General features: G+C 43.4%; 2 protein-coding genes across 3 annotated transcripts in view; both read right to left on the bottom strand.

The window, feature by feature from the left end:
* LOC119435977 (uncharacterized) overlaps positions 1-5,763 on the bottom strand; it is a 29,800-nt gene extending 24,037 nt beyond the window's left edge. For both annotated transcript variants that reach the window (XM_037702697.2, XM_037702698.2), the window contains exon 1: positions 5,208-5,763. The gene's annotated coding sequence lies outside the window, so the exon portion shown is untranslated. The remainder of the gene's footprint in view (positions 1-5,207) is intronic.
* Positions 5,764-8,069: 2,306 nt separating this feature from the next.
* LOC119435978 (uncharacterized) lies at positions 8,070-25,183 on the bottom strand. Its single transcript, XM_037702700.2, has 4 exons — positions 24,983-25,183; positions 24,578-24,825; positions 19,313-19,418; positions 8,070-10,415 (listed from the first exon to the last, which is right to left on the bottom strand). Exons 1-4 carry the CDS (start codon positions 25,087-25,089, stop codon positions 10,190-10,192), a joined length of 687 nt encoding a protein of 228 aa, XP_037558628.1. The 5' UTR covers positions 25,090-25,183; the 3' UTR covers positions 8,070-10,189.
* Positions 25,184-25,321: the final 138 nt, after the last annotated feature.

The raw sequence follows: 25,321 nt of genomic DNA, 5'->3' as shown, positions 1-25,321 counted from the left end.
CAACCGAATAAGAATTTCAAATTCTTTAGTGAGTTTTGTCAAGTTTACAGAATGCAGACTCCATGCAAAAACTCACTACAAGAACATCAGGTATGAGAACATCAACTATTTCATTTCTAGCAGGATTGAGAAGCACCCATCCAGTTCCTTTAAAATTATGCCTGGTTCAACACACTGAAAAACAATGAAAGAAGGGAACCCACTGCATATGACATAGTCACACCGAGCATAAGTACCGAACCATCATACCTTCCCACTTATTTTACTAAAACATCTTGCGTATATTATACAAGCTTGCAGCGCAATTCCAATAAGAATTGCTTCAAGATGTATGTGACACATTTTAAATATTAATACTTTCACCAATGTTCTTGCTGTTGATGCACAATCTTTGCATACACAATTGTGTACACAGCGCCCATAAAGAGTTATACACATTCCTCTCATTTTGCATGCTTATTTGTATCCCAGTCATTTCTTAATGTACCATTGCCATTACTTACATCTGTAGGGTCTTTAAGGGCAACGAATAATGAAAATGGTAGTATCCACCACATATTCAGCTCTATAGTCCTTAAGGACACAATAAAATGCTACTAGGCACATCTTTTTGTATCTGTTCTTGACCAAGACATCATAGATGCAGCAAACGACTGAGCTGGCAATCTCATGTTTAGCAACACCAGAATATATTAGATGCTGAACCATCATGATGAATAACACTGGACCCTCCATACAGTAAAACCTTGTTACAATAACTCTCTACATAGTAAACTCCAGTTATTCTAAATGTAAGCATTGGTCTTAATTGAAGCTTCATGCTTTTCGTGGTAAAGAAACCTGATTTAATAAAAAGCCGGACCCAACTAACTCAATAGAGCAGACAATGGTAGCCTCAGTGCCATTAGTACAGATTAGAAATGTGCCCCCTTAAGCACCAGATTATTATCCAATGCCTTAATGGTATCAAAGATATTTTATTTATTCGCATGATAGTACATGGAAACGGACCGGAGCTAAAAGCCACGAACATGGCTTGATGCAGAGCTTCTGGGGAATCTTCAGTTAGCTGAAGCTTTCAGGCTGCAAACTTCCTTGACATGTAAATGTGCCAGTGTGTATTAATAATATTAATTGGTGTCTGTCCATATGTTGATTCAATGTGTATTAATACACATTAATACGCTTTGAGTGTAGGTTGCTTTTGTTGGCACAGGTTCGCCCAATAAACAACCAGTTTTGTCATACACAGTGTCACGACTGTTTTCTTCACTGTCACTGCTACGTGACAATATTAATTGATGTCAACAGGTTGATATATCTATGTTCACACTGGCTGTCGAGGTCTGCAACAAACAAGGATAGTGGGCCCTGTCCTGTATTCTTCCCAGCAATCTTTTCTGCATTTTAGTGTTTGTGGAGATGGAAATTTACCAGGTTGCGTCCATCCTTGAGTGAACATGGCACACAGTGATCTTTAATGCATAAGAGCACTTGCTACAGCAATTTGTATCACTATATACATACATACATACATGCATGCATACATACATACATGCATGCATACATACATATATATGTATGCTAAAAGCTATGTATGTAATTGTACTGAACTGTCTGATTAGGACACTACAACTTGTCCCAATCAGAGTTATATATATTGTAAAGGAGAGACAGGAGACAGAGACACAGCACCCGTTTACTGGGCCGGCTCTTCTATCTTCTGCCTCGTCTGCCTCGTCGTCTTCCTCCTGCTCGCGCCCGCAGTCCTAGCGCGGAAGCCTCAGTGAGTCATTCTCTTCATTACACTTGGCCACGCTGCTGATGATAGCTCAGGTGATTGGGAGAGCGTGCTGGTGATGGACATCTATAATCGACATGACTTGGGAATGGGAGTCGTCATCGTTAGGGCTGTCCTGCGCGCAACCAGCTTCTCTGGGGGTCGGCACTGAGTGTTGCGCTCAGGTCGCACTTGGCAAAGCACTGCACACTGCCCAGCGGCTGGCCGCACTGATGCGCCATGTATACAGCGAAATCCTGTGCTCAACCATCGTGTGCCTCTTCGCGACATTGCCGTTGATGGGTCAAGGCTCGCAAATGCACTCGAATCGGCAAAGCTCAACAATATGCCAACTGCTGCCGAGTCGTCTCTGTCCGAAGGCGGAGTCAAAAGCGATGCCTGGTCAGAGCCCGCAATAATTTACACGCTGGAACCAGGGAACAGCTGTTTCTGCGCTTTAGTCTGTAGTATCTTGTTCGTAGGATAGGGACTTTTAGGCGGCACGATGAGGTCTTCGATAATTACGGTCTCAGCGATGCCAGCCGCCTGGGCTTCCTTTAGCGAGACCTCACTCAGTGCGTAGCGAATGGTCGCACATTCAGCCAACGGTTTCTGCGAAATCCCGAGGTGTGGCTCCGGCGGGTCCAGAAGTTTATCGCCTGCGCAATCCATAGACAGATCACGGTTGCGGACCGGTAGTTCCCCATCATCGCAGCTTGACGGACCCGCGATGTTCAGAGATGTAGACAGCCGTTGCTCGTGAACTCGAACTTCGCTTCCACCAGCCGTTATTATGGGTTGAATGGCTCTTCTGGAAAGCGTAAGCTCGGAGGCCGCCTGGTGGTGGGTCACAGCAAGAGCAGTGGTTTGCCGGGCTATTCCCGCCGGCTGCTGGAAGTCGCAGTGCCTCATCTCCGCCAGGCTGCTTGTCCAGCTGCCCGAGGTACCAGGGCCGGTGTCCACGGATAGTGCAGTGGTTGTGGTAGTCGTGGCAGCCGGTTCTACTACAAAGGAAGCATCAACGGCATACCTTGGTGGCTGAGGAGTCGAAGAAGTGCTGGGCATGATATTTTCGCCAAGGGAAGTGTGGACGGCGTTCCCAGGCAGGGCAGGTCCAAGACAGAGGGCCCGAAGCGCTGTCCCACTGTCTTCGGTAGAGCCGACGGCGACAGCCGGTGAGCCGGTGCCTACGGCGGGGCAGCCTGCGGCTCTCCCTGTCGAGGTGTTGCTGGGCACACCTGCCACAGGATCGAAGCGGTAGCTCCCCGGAGCGCCGTGCGCAGAACTGTGCTGATCGCACTCTCCGCAGACATAGGGAAATGGGCCAAAAGCAGCTATCAGAGCTGCGCTCCATGCAGACCAGGACAGCTGCTTGATGCCTTCATAGTTTTCCCATGCCTTGGCGCCACCGCAAAGTCGTTGTGCTGCAACCAGCCATCTTGTGTGGTCGGGCCAGGCATGACGATCACCCAAGGCATTAATGTTGCGGAGCCAAAGGATCACGTCGTCTGGAAAGTCGTGAAACGTTGGTATTTCCACGAACGCCGGCGGCAGGGAAGCATGGACGGCGTTCCCAGGCAGGACGCAACCGCCGACGGACACGAAAGCAGTCGTCATACCCTGGAGCTGTTGTGTCAGCTCGGCGATGTCGTGGACGAGGGCATCGGTACATCCCTGTCCGAGAGCCGCCGAGGAGGCTTGGACGCCGTCCCCGGACGGTGCAGTGAGTACCTGCGACGGTAGGGTGGCGGGCTCCATACCGGAGGAAGCGTGAACGGCGTTCCTGGGAAGGAGGGACCCGGCACGCCGAAGCACCGTGCGAGGAACACTGAAGGCTGGAACACCTTAAGGCAGGTTCATTGTCGGCTGCGCCATTGTAAAGGAGAGACAGGAGACAGAGACACAGCACCCGTTTACTGAGCCGGCTCTTCTATCTTCCAGCTCGTCGTCTTCCTCCTGCCCGCGCCCGCAGTCCGAGCGTGGGAGCCTCAGTGAGTCATTCTCTTCATTACAATATATATATATATATATATATATATAAACTCTGATTGAAGTTGTAGTGTCCTAATCAGACAGTTCAGTACAATTACATACATAGCTTTTAGCATTCTTTCTCGCTGTAGGTAGCATCAAGCAGTGACACTTGGCAAGTGACCACATCAAACACACTGCTATGCAAAGGACCATAATATATGCTCCAAGCAATTCAAGGCTTAAAATAAAAACTGTTATCTATTAATTATGAAAATATTCTTGGAACTTTCCAAGTTACATGGCAACACAATAAAACGAAAAATAATTTTGCACACCCATATCTTGGGCAACATTATTTGGCACACTAGCTGCTACACTGCACAGGCATGTCACAAGTATAGGCCAAATATCGGCAGCTACATTGTCTAGATTAGAAGGATTCTTCAATAATTTTTCAACTTGTAAAATTCTCTTGCACATCAGTGCATGGCCCACTTGTTGGTTGCTAACAATTACTTCTAAATTTTGTAGGGTACCTTATTGCATCTATTTTCACAAGTCTGAAACAACTTGAATGACAATGGCATATTTAACCCATGAAATCAGAGAAAACGACAGGTTTTGTTGCTTACACAAAACTTCGTTTTTTCTCAAATGAAGTATATATGCACAGTAGAGACCAAAAGCGTGCATGTTACAGATGTTTATAGCAACAATGAGGAATATGGCAATAGGTTGCTCTTCATTTTTATAACTTGTGCAAAGTACTTCACATACACAAGGAACACTTGCGCTCCAGTTGTGTTCCTTGTGTTTGTAAGACACTTAGCACAAGCGGTAGAAATGAACAGGAGTTCTTTCCCGAGTAATGAAGTGAAATGCTGTTCTTTTTGTCAAGGTTAAAGCCCGCAAATTGCAATTTTTCGTCGTCGCATAGCCGTGCCCAAGTTCAAGGACGCATGCAGAGATGGTCGCACACGATTGTTTGTTTCTGTGTTTAACACGTTACCATATAATTTGTAACCGCGCATATGTACAGTGTTGTCAGAAAAAAGAAAACGGAAAAAAAAAAGAAAAGAAAAAACGCAACAAGGAAATAGCTGAGCCCAGCATTTGTGGAACTAGCTCGTTACGCACACTACCAGCGCTCACTCCCACGTGTATCTCACGGAAGCCAGTCAACCACCTAATTCTGCGACAATTTTGTTTAAAGGGTCAATACATGTCAAACAGCTAATTAAATATATGCTGCGAGCTCCCAACAAGTGTGCAATGCTGACTTCAAAATTTTCCTAACAACACTTAAGGGCAGCCACACGCGGTCAGCTGAGATAGTTGCAAGTTTGAAGGTTTTCAGCTGTTAACGCGTCTGGAACCCGCCGATGGAACCCGCCGACGACTGGTTCCATTTGCAGGTGATTAGCACAAAACCTTACAAATAAAAAAAACGTACCTTCTGAGATAAATCAAACCACCTGGTTTTCTGTCCTCTGTGAAAAACGCAGAAACATCTGCGTTTCAGAGAGCCACTTGTGCGCCTCAGTTTTGTGATTACTTCCTTAAGTATAGATAGCATACACTACGAGTATACGCGGTGCTTACTCGACGCGAGCACCAGCAATCGCGCGTTCCGAGACTGTCGCGACACAAGCTTTACTAGCAGCGTCTTGATGACATCGTCCACGTAGTGTATTGCGAAAAGATCTTCTTGAAATCCTTTATCGCACACTACAATGCGAGTAGTCACGCTGTGTGCAAACCTACTGCTAGCACGTAGCAGCGACATTGCTAACGTATGCTTTTCCATCTCTTGCCGGCAAAATGTGGTTTTAAAAAAATATATGAGCTAAGTTCGCCCGCTTGAGTCTATCGTGTTATGCAAAGCGAGCGCAGGGGAGTGGACGATAGCAAATTATCTGGCGATTGCGCAGCACACAACTATCGTTCAAGGTTGATTCTGGGGACGCGGTTATGTACTTGAGAACGTTGTCTGAAGTGCCATGGCAACGCCTCCTATTTGAGGCGTTGGCCATGGCAACAAAAATAATCTCGGGCTGAGAAAGTAAACATATACGCTAAAAATTATTGATGCTAAGTCCGTTGTACGATTAAATAACATGTGGAAATATTTAGCAGTAAAAAGACTTAAAAATTAAAGTGGCTGTTTTAATTTGCTGCAAAGCTGTCTGAAATGCCAATGCAAGCCTCCTATTTGGCCAATGTATCAGAGCATGGGCTCAGAGATTTCGCGCGAGCAGAAACTGCGTGCACTGGTCAGCGCCTCTTCTCAGCGCGCGCCATTCTTTCGCGCTTCTCTTTGCGGGAAGAAATTTACGTTTACTGTGCGATTTGGTTTTATCGAACTCATCCAGCACGTGAAAATAAAAACAATACCGGCAGACGGAGACCTCAGGAGTGAATCTGATAAAGCGGGCGGCGGCGGTGGCAGGGCCCGGGGATGGGGGGACATCAACGCTGGAAACAGGGCGGCCCGTGGGTTGGTGCTGCCGAGGCCGGAGCGTGCCGGGGGCTGTACACACGCAATATCGACTGTCAGCTTACCTCCGACACGTGCAGGCGGCCTCGGCGAGTCCCAACCTGGGGAACATTCATGGTTCAAACATTAAAAGTCCCCATTGCCCCTTGTCCTGGAGACGCCGCCAAAGCACATGTATAATAATGACATGTTTATGCTTAGTACTTGCGCAAATTCTTACTTCCCTCGCGGCCTGGCAAAGGAGAAAACTTTAGCTGCTCACCTGAGGCCCAAAAAACTACTGCAGTATAGTAGCAAAAGTAGCATACACATCAACAATAGTCATTTTGTCAGGTAACCACAAGCCAACTGGTTAACTGTCACTTTGCCTCTGACACTCACAGAACTATGTAATTTGTTTTGTATGAGAAGTCATTAGGTGTGCACTCACATGGTACACTCTATCCATTTATATATATATATATATATATATATATATATATATATATATATATATATATGAACTAAGGAGATTTGAGGTAGTCAACCTATATAATTACCATGTCAGAATGGTTCCTCAAGCTCCCACTCCCCTTGGAGCTCTCCAAAACACTTCCTATGTTTTCTCAAGCAACTACAACATGATCAGCCTGCCTTTCTTTTAGTCAGCATCTCCCAGGCCACAATTTCATTAACATATGCATACACAAAAGGTTTCGTTGCTTTATTTTTTTTTTGTGTGTGTGTTAGCAAGAACTGTTTTCTTGTCGCACGCATCATGTCAGGACTATTGAGTAACTGCTTTCAGGAAGTGGAAGCAATAACGTTCGATAATGGTGCAAATTTATAACAAGAAAGTATAGAGGAGAAAAAAAAAAATCAAATGACAGTCATCTTAGTTAGACATGATGTGTGAAGTAGTTAAATAATGGCAGAAACCATGCGTATATTGATATCTAAAGGCAATCTCTATCATAGTAAAATTTATCGTTGCAATTTCTAGAGAATTAATATGCCAGTCATCATACATACTATATACTATACAGGGTGTTCATTTTTAAGTTTTACGGAATTCTTAAAAATCGTCTGCGGCAGGTAGCGTAATTCCTATCGTTGAGCTGGGTTACTCGAAGAGGCGGACATTAGTAGCACAAGAAATCGAAACACATATTCAACTAATTAACAAAAAATGACTAATGAACTTCTCAGTTAATTAATTTACGACACATATTGCAATTTACGAATTTTGGCAGGTGAATTTGCAAGATGCATCCACTTGAAACGAATTTCCAGGATGACACCAGTTTCGAGATATTATTTCGCAAAGTGTGGGATGGAATACATGAGCATTCCCATTACTTTTGTGCTTCAATGTACAAAACAGCATTTTGGTAAAAGAGTAAGTGGAACAACTGCATTTTTATGGAAAGTTTGATGGTGCATATCTCCAAACTGGGGTCATTCTGGAAATTCACTCCAAGTGGATACGCCTGACAAGCTCACTGGTTACAATTCATAAATTGCAATATGCGTTGTATAGTGATTAACTAAGAAGTTAATTAGTGAATTTTTGTTAATTAGTTGAATATCTGTTTCAATTTCTCGTGCTACTAATGTCTGTCTCATCGAATAACCCAGCTCAATGATAAGAATTACGCTATGCTGCCACAGGCGATTTCTAAAAATTTCGTAAAACTTAAAAATGAACACCCTGTATACTATACCTTCATACCCAAAGAAATATAACCAGAACATCAAAACCAACATCGTTGTTACCTTTAAATGTAAAAAAATGCACTTCTATAAGGGTAACAGTGACACAAGTGTATAGTTGAAGTGTGCACTTAAAACCAAGCTTTATTGCAATTTCACAGATAATCGCAGAAATTCAAATGATTAGATTAGGGCAGAAGGAAAGCTATCTCTCAAACTGTACAACTGGTACAGTGCAATTTTACATCAAATGGTCATTGGAAAAGCAGAATGCATTATAACAGCAGCTGTGGATGGCAGGGCACACAATCTCAAAATGACAAGGATAAATTCTGCCTTCAAGTCTTGCCAAATACAAGTTTATTATAGGAGTCCTGAACCACCCTTCGGACTTGGTGAAAAAACATAGTCTGCAGATAGCATACGCTGCTGTCAACATCTCACCCAAGTTTTGCAGTCGTGCGCGGCGTGTGGAACTCACAAGCGAAACACAGTCACTTTTCTCTGAAACGATCTCTTTTCAACAGAAGCCTGCTCCTCACTCTTTTATGGACGCTTTATTTCGTAATATAGCAGATTCCCATATGCGGCTGCCATTGGCCAATAGCTGCTGACATCAATCAAGAAGGGTATTTGGATCAGTGCGCTTCTTCCCACTGTTACTGTGCATATTCATTGACGAAGTTTATTAACAGGCTGAAGTCAGCGAAAATCTGCTTTCAAATTTCGATAATTACATACTTCCGGAAGAAGCCGACTATCGTCTGCTCACGCTCGGCCACAGCCACCGACGTAGGAATTAAACTTTGCCCATCCTGCTTATCGCCTGTTTATCGGTGTCATAACCGCCGAGTCTCCCTAATTTCGACTAGTTTTGAATACTCAACTAGCCTTGAACCACGCGAAACTTAAGGTCAAACCAGATGCACGCTTGCCAGCATGCGCTAACTAATGGCAGCTAGATGCCTTGGCAAACTTCGCTTCATACTGAGCAATTCATAGCGCTTCAAAATGTGCAAGTTGTACGTGGCTATTATTTGTCGGTCAAGCTGGTGCAGGAAAAGCCAGTCTGCACCACGTAGCACGGCCAGACTGGAGCATATGAGTGCCAGTGGACACTCAAGCCCTGTCGTGCACAAAGTAAACACTCCGTATACGCACTACAGTTGCATGTAGCTGCGGTCTGCTATGTCGCGCAGATACCGCTGCCGCCGCGGGGTGCCGCGACGATTCCGCTAGCTGAGTGCACTGCGGCTCACTGAGGACAACCGTTGGCTTACGTTTGGCGCGTCGTATGTGCCAGTATTGCCAATCAGCCTCTAGAGTCTGTAATGGAGTATGTATATCTAGGTCAATTACTCACAGGGGACCCTGATCATAAGAAGGAAATTTACAGAGGAATAAAATTTGGTTGGAGTGCATACGGCAGGCATTGCCAAATCTTGACTGGGAGCTAACCACTGTCGTTGAAAAGAAAAGTGTGCAATCACTGCATTCTACCGGTGCTAACATATGGGGCAGAAACTTGGAGATTAACAAAGAAGCTCAAGGACAAGTTAAGGACCGCACAAAGAGCGATGGAACGAAAAATCTTAGGACTAACGTTAAGAGACAGGAAGAGAGCGGTGTGGATCAGAGAACAAACGGGGATAGCCGATATTCTAGTTCCATTAAGCGGAAGAAATGGAGCTGGGCAGGCCATGTAATGCGTAGGATGGATAACCGGTGGACCATTAGGGTTACAGAATGGATACCAAGAGAAGGGAAGCGCATTCGAGGACGGCAGAAAACTAGGTGGGGTGATGAAGTTAAGAAATTGGCAGGCACAAGTTGGAATCAGCTAACGCAAGACAGGGGTAATTGGAGATCGCAGGGGGAGGCCTTCGTCCTGCAGTGGACATAAATATATAAGCTGATGATGATGCGCCAAAATTGGAAGTAGTGGCGTCTACGTGAACATCCAAAATCAAATTTAAACTGCGCACCATGATGTTCAGTAGGCGGAGCGTTGTGGGCACGCCCCATTCCGCCGCAGCCTTCGCAGAGCAAGGCATTGAAGAAGGAGCGGAAACACCGCGAAGGGGGTGTTTGATTGCCACTAACTGCACTTCTGCTGAATGCATTGAAGTACTTTTTGAGGCAAGGTATTTCTGAAATAGCCTATTTTACCTTCAAATGTATTTCTCCACTTCAATAAAAAGTGGTTCAGGGCCCCTTTAAGAATAAACCATCAGAAACTGTACATCTCATGTGTCTACAGCCATAGCACAATGGTCATCGTCAACATCTCCAACAATTATGTCAACCACACGATCGAGTAGGGAGCCATCAAGGTTGCGCTGAAGCAAGTCGAGCAGATAGGTCTCATCCAGGACAAGGTTTGAGGCCAGACCTCGTTCTAAATTGCGCACGTTCACTCGGAGGCGCTTAATCTCATGCCACTGCTTCTTGGCAATGCCCAGCAGCCTTTCTCTGCAACGAAATAAATCAGCACACCAATCTTCAGTACAACACAAGTACATAGGCAACTGACAAGAAGACGCACACCACAAGTGCCTCCTGGGGCTGCATTCTAAATTAAATTCTGGGGTTTTGACGTGCCAAAACCATGATATGATTAAGAATGCTTATATTTGTTTATCAGTAAATAAAGATTGATTTATTGAGTGAGGCATGCCGTAGTGGGGGCTCCGAATTAATTTTGACAACCGGGGGTTTTCTAACATGTACCAAATGCACGGTACAAAGGCGTTTTTGCATTTCACTCTAATTGAAATGCGGCCGCCACAAATGGGATTTGATCCGGCGCCCTCAGGCTTAGCAGTGAAGGGCTGCATTCCTAATTGACTATGACTTCGATATGATTGACTTCGATATCCCACTATAGGGATATTGCTTCAACACATGCTTTTTTGCCTAAACCAGACGAAGCAGACATTACAAAGGAAAATTGTAACCAGGCACACTTGACATACGAATTATTGTCACAGCATGCTACTGTTGAGAGCACTGACAGAGATATGCAATGGCAACATCCGAATGTAGATAAATGCTTCATGTTGCATGTTATAATGATCAAGTGGATAATGTTTTTGTTAGATGTTATACAGTATCGTTAAGTGGATAAAGCTTTCTATTATTTCATTTCTGTAGCTAGCACTTATTTCTTTGTGCATTGATGATGAAAAAAATAATTATCAATAATATCACATGTTCTTTTTAAGCCTTATACAGAACAATAGCTGATATTACTGATAATGCAAATGGAAAATAATTTTTTTTTTTTGCAATGCCAGAGGTGCTTCATTGATCTGGTGAAGTTCTTAGGATTTGTTCTTCGCTTTCAAATTAGCTCCTAAGTTAGCTAAAGCTAATTTGCTTAACTGAATAAATATTATTAGCTTTGTAAAAATGTGCTTGCTCACGTGAGCTTGCGGTACCTTGTCATGCATGGGAAAATGTTTCAATGCTATGAGCCACAAGAAGGGCCAAGGAATGCAGTTTCAACTATAAATAAACCTCTCACGTTCCAACTCTAATAAAAGAAAACATCCACTATAATTTTTGAAACCAGAACGCCAGAAAATAATTATTAGTTGTTATTCTTGAGTTAAAAGAGTGATTTTCTTAAAACCACATCTTTGCTTACAACACCATAATTTGCAAACTTACTATATACTAGACCAGGGCCGGTAAAACGTAAAACTAGTCCAATCTGTTTTTATTCCAAATCTGCCATTAGCGCTCCGTCAAAGGTCAAAATGGCTGGGGCTCCGCCCATGCAATTCGGACCTATGACAGAGGGCTAATGGCAAAATTGGAATAAAAACAGATTGGAATAGTTTTACGTTATACTAGCCCAGGCCTACTTTGCATAATAGTAATATTGCATGTTGGTGAAGACTAAATTTATTAAATCCATGACTGCTTATAAGTGTAGTCTGCAATGTCACTTTAGTAACTCTGAATATTTGTTGCTTACATTAAGGATCTGGGTAGTACTGCTCTGATGTCATTTGACTTGTTTCTCTAGTTCCAAAAGACATGTTTTTGCTACCCTGTAGTAAAGTGTGATTGCATATTTTGCTGCTAAACTGCATAGCTGTGCCTTTCTTTCTTTTTCTTTTCTTTCTAGGGTTTTACGTGGCAAAACCAGTTCTGATTACGAGGCACGCCGTAGTGGAGGGCTCCGGATTAATTTTGACCACCTGGGGTTCTTTAACGTGCACTACAACGCAAGCACACGGGCATTTTTGCATTTCGGCTCCATAGAAATGTGGCCGCCGCGGCCGGGATTTGATCCCACGACCTCGTGCTCGCTGTCGCGAGTGGCACTAGAGCAGCGACGCACATGCATGTAACATCATACCTGCCGGAGCGCCATATTGCTTTGCCTGATGAGGAACGTGGCTCGTCGACTAGACGTGAACGGGGCGCCGCTTCCTCTGCTTCGTCGCATCTGGGCCACTATTAAACTGAGTGGTTGCAGCAAAGCTGGCACGCGTGTACTTCATGCATCACATTTCTCCCATTATCACGCCATCTACTGCCTTCTTTTGTGCCTTTTAATGACTCACGCATAATGACTTTCTTTTTGCTGTGGTCTTATAGTAGAGAAAACACTTCCAATGTTTGCTGCCGTGTATTCAAGGATGGTTTTCCAATCAGTGTCTTTTCTCGCACAAATAGAGCGCACCAGAGTATCCACATTATAATATCTGAAAGTAACAGTAGCATGTTGACTTGCCCTAAGGATTCTCATGGGGGAAATTTGCAGACTGTCATCTCCGCCCATTACGCAACCTAATCTATCCGCAAGGGACAACTGTGAATGAAGCTATATTGCAGCTTGTGGCACATATTTGCCCCTGTTATTTTTTTGTGCACGTGGCAGTATTGCTGCAGCAGTACATAGGCTTTTATACTGCACTCTGTCGCACATCATTTGTGCAACGAAGGGCACCGATGCACAATAACTGAAAAATGCAATGCCTGACTGACACACGTGCCAGCTTTGCCACAGCCACTCAGTGAAAAAGCGGAGCAGATGTGACGGAGCGGAGGAAGTGGCACCCTGTTGACATTTTAGTCGACGAGCAGTGTACCTCGTCAGGGAAAGCGACATGACATGCCGCAGATATGAGGGGACGTGCATGCGCCTTCTTCTTCTTTCTGGGGATTTACGTGCCAAAACCACTTCTGATTATGAGGCACACCATAGCGGAGGGCTCCGGCATAATTTTGACCACCTGGGGTTCTTTAACGTGTACTACAACGCAAGTACACGGGCATTCTTTGTATTTCGCCTCCATCGAAATGCGGCTGCCGTGACCGGGATTCGATCCCGCCACCTCGTGCTCAGCAGCGCAACGCCTTAGACACCGCGATGACTGAGCCACCGCGGCGGGTGGACGTGCATGCGCAATGCCACTCTCATGCCCAATGTTGTACGGAATAGCCTTCCAAGGAACAGTGTTCCTGGAACTAGTTCCTTTTGGGAGGAACGGAGGAACACCACCATTGCGTTAAGGGTCGGTGGAACTGTAACGGTAACTCGTTAGGTTTACAAAGGAATGGCAGAGGGAACGGCATCTTTTTTAAATGTTCCACCGCATGGCAAATAAAGACAGAGCTAGCTGTGGTGACCAAACCAGCAAGCGCAGATGTTGCCACCTCGTCCGCACCCGAAGCTTTCCCCTCATTCAGGCACCAAACCCTTCCAACCAAGGCACAGGATGAACTGTCGCGGTACCTGCTGGTACCAGTTGACTACCCGCTGTCGCAGACGAACTTAAAGGAACTGAACCAACGTTTCCTCAAGTACAACACGGCAGTACCCTCAAGTGCTTCTGTGGGAATGGCTCTTCAACATTGCCAACGAAGTGCTGACGAAAAAAGGGGTTCGTCTGTCGGACACCAACATCGAGATACAAATCCTGCTGAATTCAAATAAGGGACTTTACTAAGTTGCGAATATGTATTCTGGACATTTTTTCCCCACTCATACTGCATTAAACGCCTATGTACAGTTCCTTTTGATGCGGTTTATTGTGCAAGAAATTTAATTATACTGGTGCATGTTAACTTTCTTTTTGCACATCTGAAGTGCAGTATCCTGACTACGCAATTGAAGACCGAAGTGGAAAGTGCCATGTGTGTTGCACTTGTAATAGACGAGCACCAAAGTTGCACTAAGACGTGTCTGGAGTATTTCCGGTGATCCCTGAAAACATTTGCCTAGGAGCATTTCTTTGAATTCTTTTTATCTCCATATAATCTGCTGCTGGCGATGTTCAAATTCGTATAACATACGTAGTACGATGCAAGTTTTAAATTGCGCACTTTATTTCACCTCAGTATTATCCGACACAATATTTTAATTTAAAAAATCAAATGTAATGTTAATGTAACGACACGTTATAATTTTCGAAGTGTAACTGGAAAGCGTTCCTTTCGCATTAACAGAACTTGGGACGGAAACTCGTTTCAAGATTGGCAACGAACCAGGAACGAGCTTTCGTTTCTGTTTTACAGGAACATGTACAACACTGCTCGAGCCTTTCTCGACAGCAGGTGTCTGGCATGCGTTCCTGTGGTCCATATACTTTTGCTCACGAGTGTGCTATGCACGTGCATTTCTGTGCTGCACAGCTTTTTGATGTGCCACCATTAAATGATTAAATATCACAGACCGATTTACAAAGAGAGCCCCTACACATCCACACAACATTACATTACTTTACTAGAGCTAAAACACTGGTTAGTTGGTTATTCACGATTGTCAGATAACAGTGCATAAAAAACAAGAGGCGAGCATAAAGAGACGTACACAGCGCTGTGCATGTCTCCTTACGTTCGTCCCTTGTTTTTTACACGCTGGTATTTGATAGACATTACTTTAACTAGCTGGCAGTAAATGCAATCAGTATGCAGGTTCAAAATTAGCTAGATAGAAATAACAATCACACGAGTTTTCATTTAACCATGTGTATGATGGGGCAAGAATGTGATATGCATGATTTAGGGTCAATTACCAGGTCAAGCAATTCTTCATAATGACTTCATGGCTTTTCTGTATAGGCGTAGTAACCACAAATTATATAAATTGAACATATTACAGCAAAAACAAGGTGAATCGATAAGTGTATATATATGAGCATCACAGTGAGGAATACGGTTGCTCGGAAGCCACGTGGCAATAGTACACCAACACACATACATCATTGCATATTATCCTGTAGATAGGCTTAGTCCCACTTCTTCCAGCTTGATGACACTTTGCACCATCCGTAGAAAATGCCAATCCTTTCTCTCTCACTTTTTTTGTTTCAGATTTAAGGCCCCGAAAAAGAAGAAATGCTTCACAGGCTTAAACATTCACTGCAACAACTCTTCAGAAATGTGTGGAATATTTCAAGATTAAAGGGCATCATATTGTAAATCTTTTCCAATAAAAAGTTCTTGAATGCATCTTGTACGAACTGAGTTATGTGTCCAGTAAAACGATTATCTTCATCAATGTCCACCTTTATTTAATCGACTTAATCGATTAGGCCTGTTCGATTAATCATTTTCGAGAGTTAGACAGGAGTGGCACGAAAATTTTGAAATCGTACTGGAATGGTGGCCCACAAGTAGTGACTGTGCAGCTGTGGTAGAGTGACTGTCGGCTGTTTTTTCGAGTCTCGAGCGACATGGAGCTGAGCGCTTCCCCTCTCTTTTGCCAAACCGCACACGCCACCATGCCACCTGAAGCTTGAAATACACTTGCAATTCAAGGCATACTATTAGCAACCCAGTCGTCCATTGTCGTGCCACTCCCAATCTACTAAAAATGTGGCACAGCATGCGCGCCGGCTTGGAGCATGTATTTTTACATAGCGATGAAGTTCATGTCGATTCCAGCAAATCTATAACGTCCGAGCACCTATTCTTGCATGCTGCTTGTGTGGCCATTCAAAAAAGGTGCCGGTTTCACCCAAACATCCAAGCCAATTGACATTCCTTCGCTCTGTAGAAAAGAGCATGTGGTTTAAAATCTTAAACCAGTAATTTTCTTTTCCTTTGTGTGTATGCAATTCCTTGCATATTTCAGTTGTACTTCACCTTTTGCTTTTGCTATTTTTCTTATTTCTTGTTTAACTGTACTGTACAGGGATTCAACAGTGCCATGTATCTTATTTATTTCTGCACTAAATGCCATTTTATAACAGATATTATATTTTCAAAAGCCACTAGTGCCAAGTATATTTAGTTTTTAACAAGTTAAAGATTATCCTTTATCAAATGTTTATACACTTTTGTTTCAAACTTTGTTCCACCTCTCAAACATTAAGATAAGGTCCTACAAAAGTCGATAACTTAGAAGTGCATGGAAAAGATTTAGATTAACAAATTAATTGATGAAAAACCCTGCATTGAAAGTAATTATCAGTTAAAGGCTAGAATGATGAAAGATTAATCGTTAATTGAATAAAAAAATTAATCGAACATCCCCAAGTTATGGGCCATAAAATGTTGCCCCTGCCCTGTTTTCACGGCTTTCCCCGTGCTTTTTGCCACTCCTTGTACACTGGAAGTAGTCGTTACAGAGCAGCGCCTGCTCTGCTCACATGGTATACATCAGTGTGCTGATGTATACTAGCGCAGTGACATCACTCTTCAACAACAGATCAGCTGTTAGAAAATTTCAGATTTTTTTTATTGTCTTGCCTTGAGCTGTTGGCTGATTTTGAATAAAGCACATGACTACTGTCGTTAAATGTGGTAGTCAACATGCCATAATCCAAATTTGTGCCAGTGGTTAGCTCAACCAATGAAGCATAGAAAAAACTTTCTACACAGAACATGATTCCACAATGCTTGCATGAAGTACCATGCACAAAAGGCACCAGAACATGCAAATGTAAATGAGGATAAATGAAAAGTAAAGCTTTAGTAACAGGCCATAGAGAAAGGGGCAAAACTTGAGCAGATGGCCATTCCCTATAAATGGAAATATAAAACTTAAATCCTTCACTGTGCATTTTCAGCTGATGGACATTTATAATGTTCATTTAGCAAAGTTGCAATGAACAAATAGCATTTCTGGGGACATTTTTGCTTTTCCAAGAGGCACCAATTACTCATGACATATGGAGAAATTTAGCCAATAATCAATGTGTTTCATGCACCTACATAATAAGCATAGAAGGTCACAAGGAGATGCAAATGTTGCAGGCAAGGACGGCTGGCATTTCGAGCAAAATTTAGGAATTCCTACTGTCTGTGCAGGAATAATATTTAGCAGTGTATTTGTCATATTCAAGAAGTGTTACAAGGCATTTTTATTCATCATTAACCCCTTAAGCGTTTGGATGAGCTCAGCTCATCAACGCAATCCTAGTTAATTTTGCTTTAGACAAGCTCAGCTCGTCAACAGCAATAATACCATTTTAAAAGAGATTTGGATAAGCCCAGCACGTCCACTTAGTTTCTCTCTACTACATAGACGGCTGCAGTGCCAGCGTTTGAAATCCACTGCTACTTCGCTCTTTCTTGTTTTACTACAGAGACGTCAGCACTTCTTCAGTGCTTCGAAGGCCACGTTGCTTCAGTCTTTGTGTCCTACAATATAGATGGCAGCCATTTCGTCAGCACTGGAGGGGCGCATTTATTGCAGTCTTTGTATTCTACTGGCAGCACTTAGTCAGCACTCGAAGACTGCGTTATTTGAATGCGCCTTTTGGCAGATTTGTAACGATGGTGTCTGCCACTGACAGCTCACATGTGAGTTGTGCGTGCAAAAGAAAGCCGCTGCTAGATTCTGACAGTGAAAGTGAGAGTGAAAGCACTGCTTGTTCTTTGAGCAAAGAGTAGGATGATAGTGTACCAGGAGAAAGCAAGGATCTGGTGTGAGCCCAGTGACAAAGCTATCTGTGCTGAAACAGGGTAAAATGAAGCATTTTCCCCCCTCACTTCTAACTATACCGTTTGTGGCAAGGACATAGTATGGAGATAAAATGAGGTTTTCATGCCTAAAATATAAAGCTAACTGGTTGAAAAAGCTTTAGAAGGGTTTTCAGTGAAGTAAGTTTGAAACCAAGTCATGAAAAAAGCAATGGTCAAAAAACAAAACAAAAAAAAAAAACACTTAAGGGGTTAAAGAACATCTGTCTGAGTCATTGCTTCAGCAAAGGAATATTTAGAATGACAAGCCTTTTTGGTCTTTCTCTTGGAAGTGCTTTATTGCATCTGGAGATTACTTGAATGATGATGATGTTAGTTCTCAGATTGTTGAATTGAACACTCTGTGATAGTCATTAGCAAATGGCAGAACTGCAGGGTATTTCACTTGGGTGCCAACATCAACAAGGTGTGCAAAGTGTTTATCAACAGCATTCTAAACACTACATATTTCCATTTTGTTGAGGTGTCGTAATTGGCCCAGTTCTGATAATCCTTTCGTGGGAACAGCAGCTGACATTCTCACATTGTAAATTTATTTAGCGCGCTGTTCTAAAAGAACCTGCTGTCCTATTCTGATTTTGCATTAATTTCTTTCTTCCAGAACGACACAACAGAACAAAGAATGTTCCACCCGGGGCTCACCAAATAGCTTTATAATTATTGCGATAGCAATAATATGGACACTCCAAAGCAGATTTCTGCCGTCGGCGTCGGCGTCGCCGTGAGGTTCCGTATGACGTCAATGAAGATGATATCGCCGCCGCGCGCCGCCGAACGCTGTATGTGCGAGTGAAAGGGCGCGAGGGATGCGCGCTTTCACGGGGAGTGAACGCACGGCGGAGAACAAACGCGCGTTATGTGCCGTGCTCCCTTAAGGGCTGCAGAAGTAGGCGTCTCTTTCCTCCTTTACAATCACCATATATGTAGAGCAAACGCGCCTTCTTCTGACGCGCGAAAGGCCGTGGGGGAGGGGGGGGGAGGGGGAGGGAAGGGAGGCGACGTTTAGCTGCGGCACCAAGTGCCTATTTATATCAGAGGCTCCGGCAACAGTCACCAACGCTGCACGCATTTTGAGCAAACGCGGGCAAAACGCTGACGGCGTCGACAACAGTTCCGCGTGCTGCCGGTGCTGCTGCATGTCCAAGTTTATACAGCTGATAAAGCTACAATCATTACTCCGTATAGCTCTCTACAAATTTGCTATCGCAATTGATGCTTCGCCTTTCAGGTGAAACTGCGACTTTTTTTTTTCAACTTTGTTTTCCTATCAAGTTTGGTACTTAAAGAGGACATGAAAAGCATCTACAAAGCCTCTCAGAAAATAAAATGCAAGTAGTAGCATATACCTTCCTATAACCAAAAGATGTTTACTCAAGTTCAGCTATCAACTAGAAAATCTTTCGCACAATGTAGTTGCTCACCTCCCAAATGTAGGCAGAGCAGCCATTTCATAGTCCTCCACGTTTACTCTTGCTCCTGGATTTACTGGACTTTCAGTTTCCTGGGAGGGTGGGTTGATCAGTTTCCCTGCAAACAAAGTGTTTCACCTGAGTAAAACATAACACAGATAGCCACCATAACGCACCAGCCATAACATCACTGTAACACTAATGACCATGCCAGTCTGTATTCTGGAATTAATTGAATTATGCCTCTTTGCTCTAACCTAACTCAAATTTTATGTTTGTCACTGTACCTGCTGCCAACTCATTTTCAAAAATACTGCATACAGCAGCAATGTTCCTTACTCTTTCTTTCACTAACAAATTCCTAATTCCTGGCACTTTCTTCCTACCAGTGCATAAAAATACCCACACAAAATGGTCTGCATATAATCTGTTGCTATGTATTTTATTTCTTTTGCTACATCATGCTAGTCTTCACTTACGTTGGCTGCAATATGCGTGTCAGCACACAGAAGCCATTAGTATCAAAAATCAGTTTATGTCTACCAATGTTTGCAAGCATATCTAACACCAACGTCAAGAACAACGACATCTGAGGGGTTAAATTTTTTTTTTTTAGTTACAACCATGTGAAAAAAACAGACAATAAAACCGGATAAAGAACAGGGGGAAATTATTTGCTATGTTCATATGGGGGTTTATTGGCCAGTTGCCTGCTCTTAAGTATAAACCGCATTCACGCGATCTTGCGCGCGACAGCGACAAGCGACGCGATGGAGATGGCTGTCGCGGTCGCTCGTCGCCTACAAGTCGCACCGCATGCGAGCGACGACTTCGAGCGACGTCTCCCCGGTGTTGCCGGTATGTGGGCAGCAAATACTCGCCGAAACTGGCGTGACGCTTGCTTTATTAATTTAAGTTGATGTGTTTTAGTGTAAAGAGCAGCATAATTATTTCTAAAGGTCTTGCACTACGTTATTATCCTTGCACGTATCAAAATCTAGTCGTTTGCTCGTTCCGAGCGACAATCGGTAGTACTTGACTGATGTATATCCAGTTCCGGCTTCGCACTATTGGCTAGTCGCTCATAGCACTTCCGGGCGACGAGCGACGAATTCTAGATTTCTAGAACCGAGCAATTGAGCGAAAAGACCAAGCGATCTGTTCACGCGACAGCCCGTTTCGTCGCTCGAAGCCGTCGTTCGTCGCCGTCGCGCACAAAATCGCGTGAATGCGGTTTGGGCTTTAAGCTCATGGACTATGTGATGCCTGTAAATGAAAGGATGGTACACATGTGCTGTCATGGCCGTAAGCAGCACCAGCCAACACTCCCAGGGCTAACTCTACACGTACACAATTAACCGAGTAAATGGTTGGGCGGACGGTCACTGTGGTAGCTTAACCCTTTCAGACACCAATAAATTCAGTTGATTGAAAACTTACTTTCACTGCATTTCTTGCATATTCAGAATCATAAAAAGCATACAGCTGCAGAATAGTTCAGAATTTTCAATTCTTTAGTGACTTTTGTCAAGCTTACAGAATGTGGACTCCATGTGAAAACTCACTGCAGAACATTACATATGAGAACATGTCTATCAGGCTTGAAAAGCACCTATCCAGGCACTTGAAAATTGTGCCTGGTGCAACACACTGCGAAAAACCATGAAAGGAGTGAACGCACTACATACAACGACATACTCGCACCGAGCAATTACACACAACTGTCTACCTTCCCATTCGTTTTACTAAAACATTTTGAGCTGTTATTCAAACTTGCAACACCAATTGCAATCAGAATAGTTTCAAAATGCATGCGACACATTTTAAATACCATTACTTTCATCAATGCTTTTGCTGTTGACACACTCTCTTGGCGTACACAATTGTGTACACAGTGTCTTAAAGGGCTAAATGGTAAAGTGATGCAGAAGATGTGGGTTCATCTCCCACCTGCGGCAAACTATATCTTTTCGTTCACTTTCATTTCCCGTTTCTTATTTGCTCTAAATTTCAATTACACATAACAAATAATTTTCTCTTTGATTTCTTTGTGTTCAATGTCTTGTTTTCTTCACGTGGTCGAAACACAAAAGGTCACATTTCGTTGTCTGCTTTAAAAAGTAAGGCATGTAACATCAATAGTGTGTGGTTAGTCAGGCAAAAATGACGAGCCACTGTTGTGTGCAGTTATTTGTAGAAATAGTCCATCAAAACCAATCAAGTACTGTTGCCATTTACCAGCGAAAAACCTAGCAGCTGCTATGCATGTTACTTGTTTCATTCACCACATACTGGCAAGTTGCAACAGCAATCCACCAATGGTTAATAGGGTTGCTGTACATAGTTAGATTATACAATTCCACATGACTGCAATACAGTGTCACCAAAATGACAAGAATTGCTTTTTTTTTTTTTTTCATTCACATCCATGAGAGGCAGAACATGTTTTGAAACTTATTAGTTAGACCAATTTTTCTTATCTGCACAACTTCCCAAAAATTCTACGCAGTTGTGCAAAAATTCCCTTCTATGCGAACAGCTGTTACAAGCTAGGAAATGATTCAAGTGTGTCTGTGTGCTAGTTTTTCACACTTTGATTCAGGCACACCACATTTAATGTAGAAGACATCCGGTCTGGCATTGAACCAATGAACAATCGGTTTGTAGCCAAGCATTCTAAACATTAGGCCACAGCTGTGTTGTACATGTGGACAGATACCACATGCATTGTGCAATGACAAGTGCCAAAGGTCTTTTGTCAGGATAATCTTGTACACTGCAGCATGCTCTTTTCATTGCTCAACTGGTGTTCATATTTTGGTATTCCTGGTGTCATATCTTTTAGACAAAAAATGGCAGAAAAAATAGAGGTCCAAAAAACTTTGCACTTCTCATCAATTTTTTTTTCTTCAAAATTTCTCATGGCAGTTAATGAGTTAAAGCAACTTCTTTATGATAACACCAAATGATGCACCTCTAGCTGCTTTAATGGCAGTAGGGCGACTAGAATTGGGAGGTGTGAAGACCAGCCTCCTGAGGCTGGCCCAAAAACATGTTCCTGCCGTGTGACGGCGCTGCCGGCAGGGGCACCGTAGTTTCTCGTGGTGTCTGCATACCTCCAGGTGGGCAAATGATTTGGTCCCCCCCCCGTGCTTAGTTTTTCCGCTTGTATGCTTTCGATGCTGACGAGTATTTTTTATTCAGCATTGTAGATGCTGAGAGAATTTAATGAAGTGTTTCACTGGTCTTATTCCACGTACAAACAGCGAGCACCGACCACGCAGCTGATACAGTGAGGGTTGTTGCGGCCACCTCTTGCCAAGGTTGGCGCCCTTATGCTGCTTATGCCTTGACGAAACTACAGTTCATAGGAATCACCGTGGAAGGCCAGCACGTTGGAACAACTTTGAATGTGATGCCTGCACATTAGTCACATATTTGCAATTGTAATAGTACTTTAAAGGGAGGAAGTTATTGCATGATATCAGGAATGTGGTAAAAGAATTCTAAAAAGTACTAAGCGCTGGTGCTGGTGACTTAATACAAGTTTATTGCAAATAGCACAGTCATTGCAGAGCATCACATTTTTACAAACCACAGGGCTTAACCCTCTTGACTTCGTTCTGAGTAGCACACTGGTTTAACCCTCTGAGCAAAAAGTGAACATGTGTGATGCAGTTTTATAAAACCTAGCCACCGATACTGTTAGAGCAGTTAAATGCTCCCTGCAGCCAATCTGTAGCACATTGGCTGCTAGAAGCAATAAATCCGTGACCATTTTTGCGTGTAGTCGTTTAGTGCTAAATGCACAAGTGAGTCTGTCCTCGAGGGTCTGAATAAGGTTGTACAGACAGACTGATGGGTATAGAAGCCCCCCCCCCCCCATGTCCAACCGTTTGCAAGCTTCTGCTGGCAATTCGTGCAGCACACTTTCTCTTGTTACAAGGCAGACATCCCTGCATGCCTTGCAATCAGTTGGAGAGATGCGCTTCCTGGTTATGTAGCCAGAAATTCATCTTTGCAGGCAGGTGCGTGGAAGAGAGACACTCTTTGTCTGCATGACTTGAACCCGGCATCGCAACCTGGCACAAAACACCCCCTTTGCATTTTTTTCTTGGTCATTGACGGCATTTTTCAGAGTGTGTCATGGAATACCGACAGCAGCTCACACCACCTACTTTGAAGAATTACTTAGGAAATGCAAGAAAAACAGAGCTGCATTACACAGAGCACGAAAGCTACCTCGTGCAGCAGCGCCGTGGCCTATGAAACTGACAGGCTCATGATGCCCCTGATGAAAGTGCCGAATTTTCCCCCAGCGGCAGGAATGTGCAGCGGGGCCTTGCTAGGCAATGGTGGCGGCGGCGTGGTCTTCACAGCCACCCTAGTGGCAGTGCATTTGACAGTTCCTTGTTGGCAGCAGATTTTAGGCCACTTTATGCAAGATATTGTGTACTCTCAATTAATGCTTTTCCTGATGCTCCAAGCTAGTGCACTGGTGTATGCCATTGGAATTTTCAGAAAAAGTGTTAAAAGATATGTTTTTTTTTTTCCTAAGCAACATATAACTACTTTCCAAATAACTACCATAGCAACAAATCCACAATTGAGGTTTGTGTAGCTGCCTAGAGGAAATGAACCTAACTTGCTCAGTGTCTTATGTGTACGGCGGTTCTGTTTATGTGCAATAACAACTTGAAAATACAGTGCACATTAATTTTCTTTAAAGCACACTTCCCACTCTTTGCAAATGAAAATATATAATTAAAACGTTCACAAATAATTTTACACTTTTTTTTGGCATAGCTACTTTGCCCAAGGACTGGCAGGCATTACACCTCATGTAACTACATCACAGCACTCAATGCATGGCAGGAACACAGTGCACAAGGCCCATTGCTAACACTTTGTGTGATATTACTGTTCCATCTTTAAATACAGCATCATCACAGATTGAAAAGGCGTTCTGCTATGGCGCTTTTGATGTCGTGCTTAGTACATGGCTTACACTTACCATTCAAGCAACTGAAGTGTACTTGAACAAAAGCAAAATGTAAAGCAAAACTGAATCCTGAGTACGCGCACAAGATATAAGCGCACCGAAACCAATTCGCGCGATCTAGTGTTCATCGTATGGGTGAGTTAATTAACCTGGTACAACGGCACAAACAACAGGTGCCTTAGCCAGTGCCGCAGTGTAGATGATGGACGTAAACAAAGGGAAAAGATTCAGTGCTATATTCAAAAGTTGTTGTTGAACTTCAATTTCACACTTACGAAGCGCGGCACACGACTCAGCGGCCTCCGATACGTTCTCCTCAGACCTCAGCGGCAGCGGAAACAGTGTTGGAATGGCATTCCAAAGAAGCTGCTTCGGCGTGTTCACTTCATTTCTTTGTCTAGGCGTCATGAACTGGGATCGCTTAAAGTGTTTTTCGCATAGGACAGCTCCACGCCGAAGCAGTGCTCGACGATCGCATCCAGACAGGTGACCGCGACCGCAGTTTATGCACCACTGCCTTGACCTGCGACAAGAGTAATTGAAGCACCGACTGAGCGATTGACATACACCAACACTAATTGGAAGTTCCGTGAAAGCACAAAAGAAATAAACTTTTCAAAAAAAAGAGAGATGTTCGCAAAGTCAACAAGCTTGTGTGCGTTCTCGAAATAAGCACTTACAGCGTTCGATCCGTTGGGAAGTTAAAGAACTGCAAACTTGGATTTTTATCCACTGAATTCTTACAGTTTACAGCCCAACAGTGGTGTGCTGACATGCTTATTTTCATCTAACCAAATGTCAAGACGCTTATTTGAAACTTGCTGGTTTCAAATGCAAGTGCAAACTGCGCCAAGACTCCAAGACTGCACCACTGTACTACATACATGACTGTAGTCGGCTTCAAAAAATGACTTTGAGTTATTTACAATGACTACCAACGCGTAATAATTTTTTGCATATTGTCAGTATACCTTTACTTCACAAAAACGTATTAATAATATTATATTAACTATAATAGC

Source organism: Dermacentor silvarum, chromosome 1 (assembly GCF_013339745.2).
Source record: "Dermacentor silvarum isolate Dsil-2018 chromosome 1, BIME_Dsil_1.4, whole genome shotgun sequence".
Taxonomy (NCBI): domain Eukaryota; kingdom Metazoa; phylum Arthropoda; class Arachnida; order Ixodida; family Ixodidae; genus Dermacentor; species Dermacentor silvarum.
The sequence above is the reverse complement of the archived record's forward strand: the minus strand, read 5'-3'. Positions and strand labels throughout refer to the sequence as shown.

Excerpts from the sequence above, each read along its gene's own strand:
- LOC119435978 (XM_037702700.2), bottom strand. The coding sequence starts at position 25,089 with ATGAAAATAAGCATGTCAGCACACCACTGTTGGGCTGTAAACTGTAAG. Across the intron at positions 24,826-24,982 it reads TTCCCAACGGATCGAACGCT|GTCAAGGCAGTGGTGCATAA; the intron begins GTAAGTGCTTAT and ends CTCTTGTCGCAG. Across the intron at positions 10,416-19,312 it reads GCTCTGCCTACATTTGGGAG|AGAAAGGCTGCTGGGCATTG; the intron begins GTGAGCAACTAC and ends ATTTCGTTGCAG.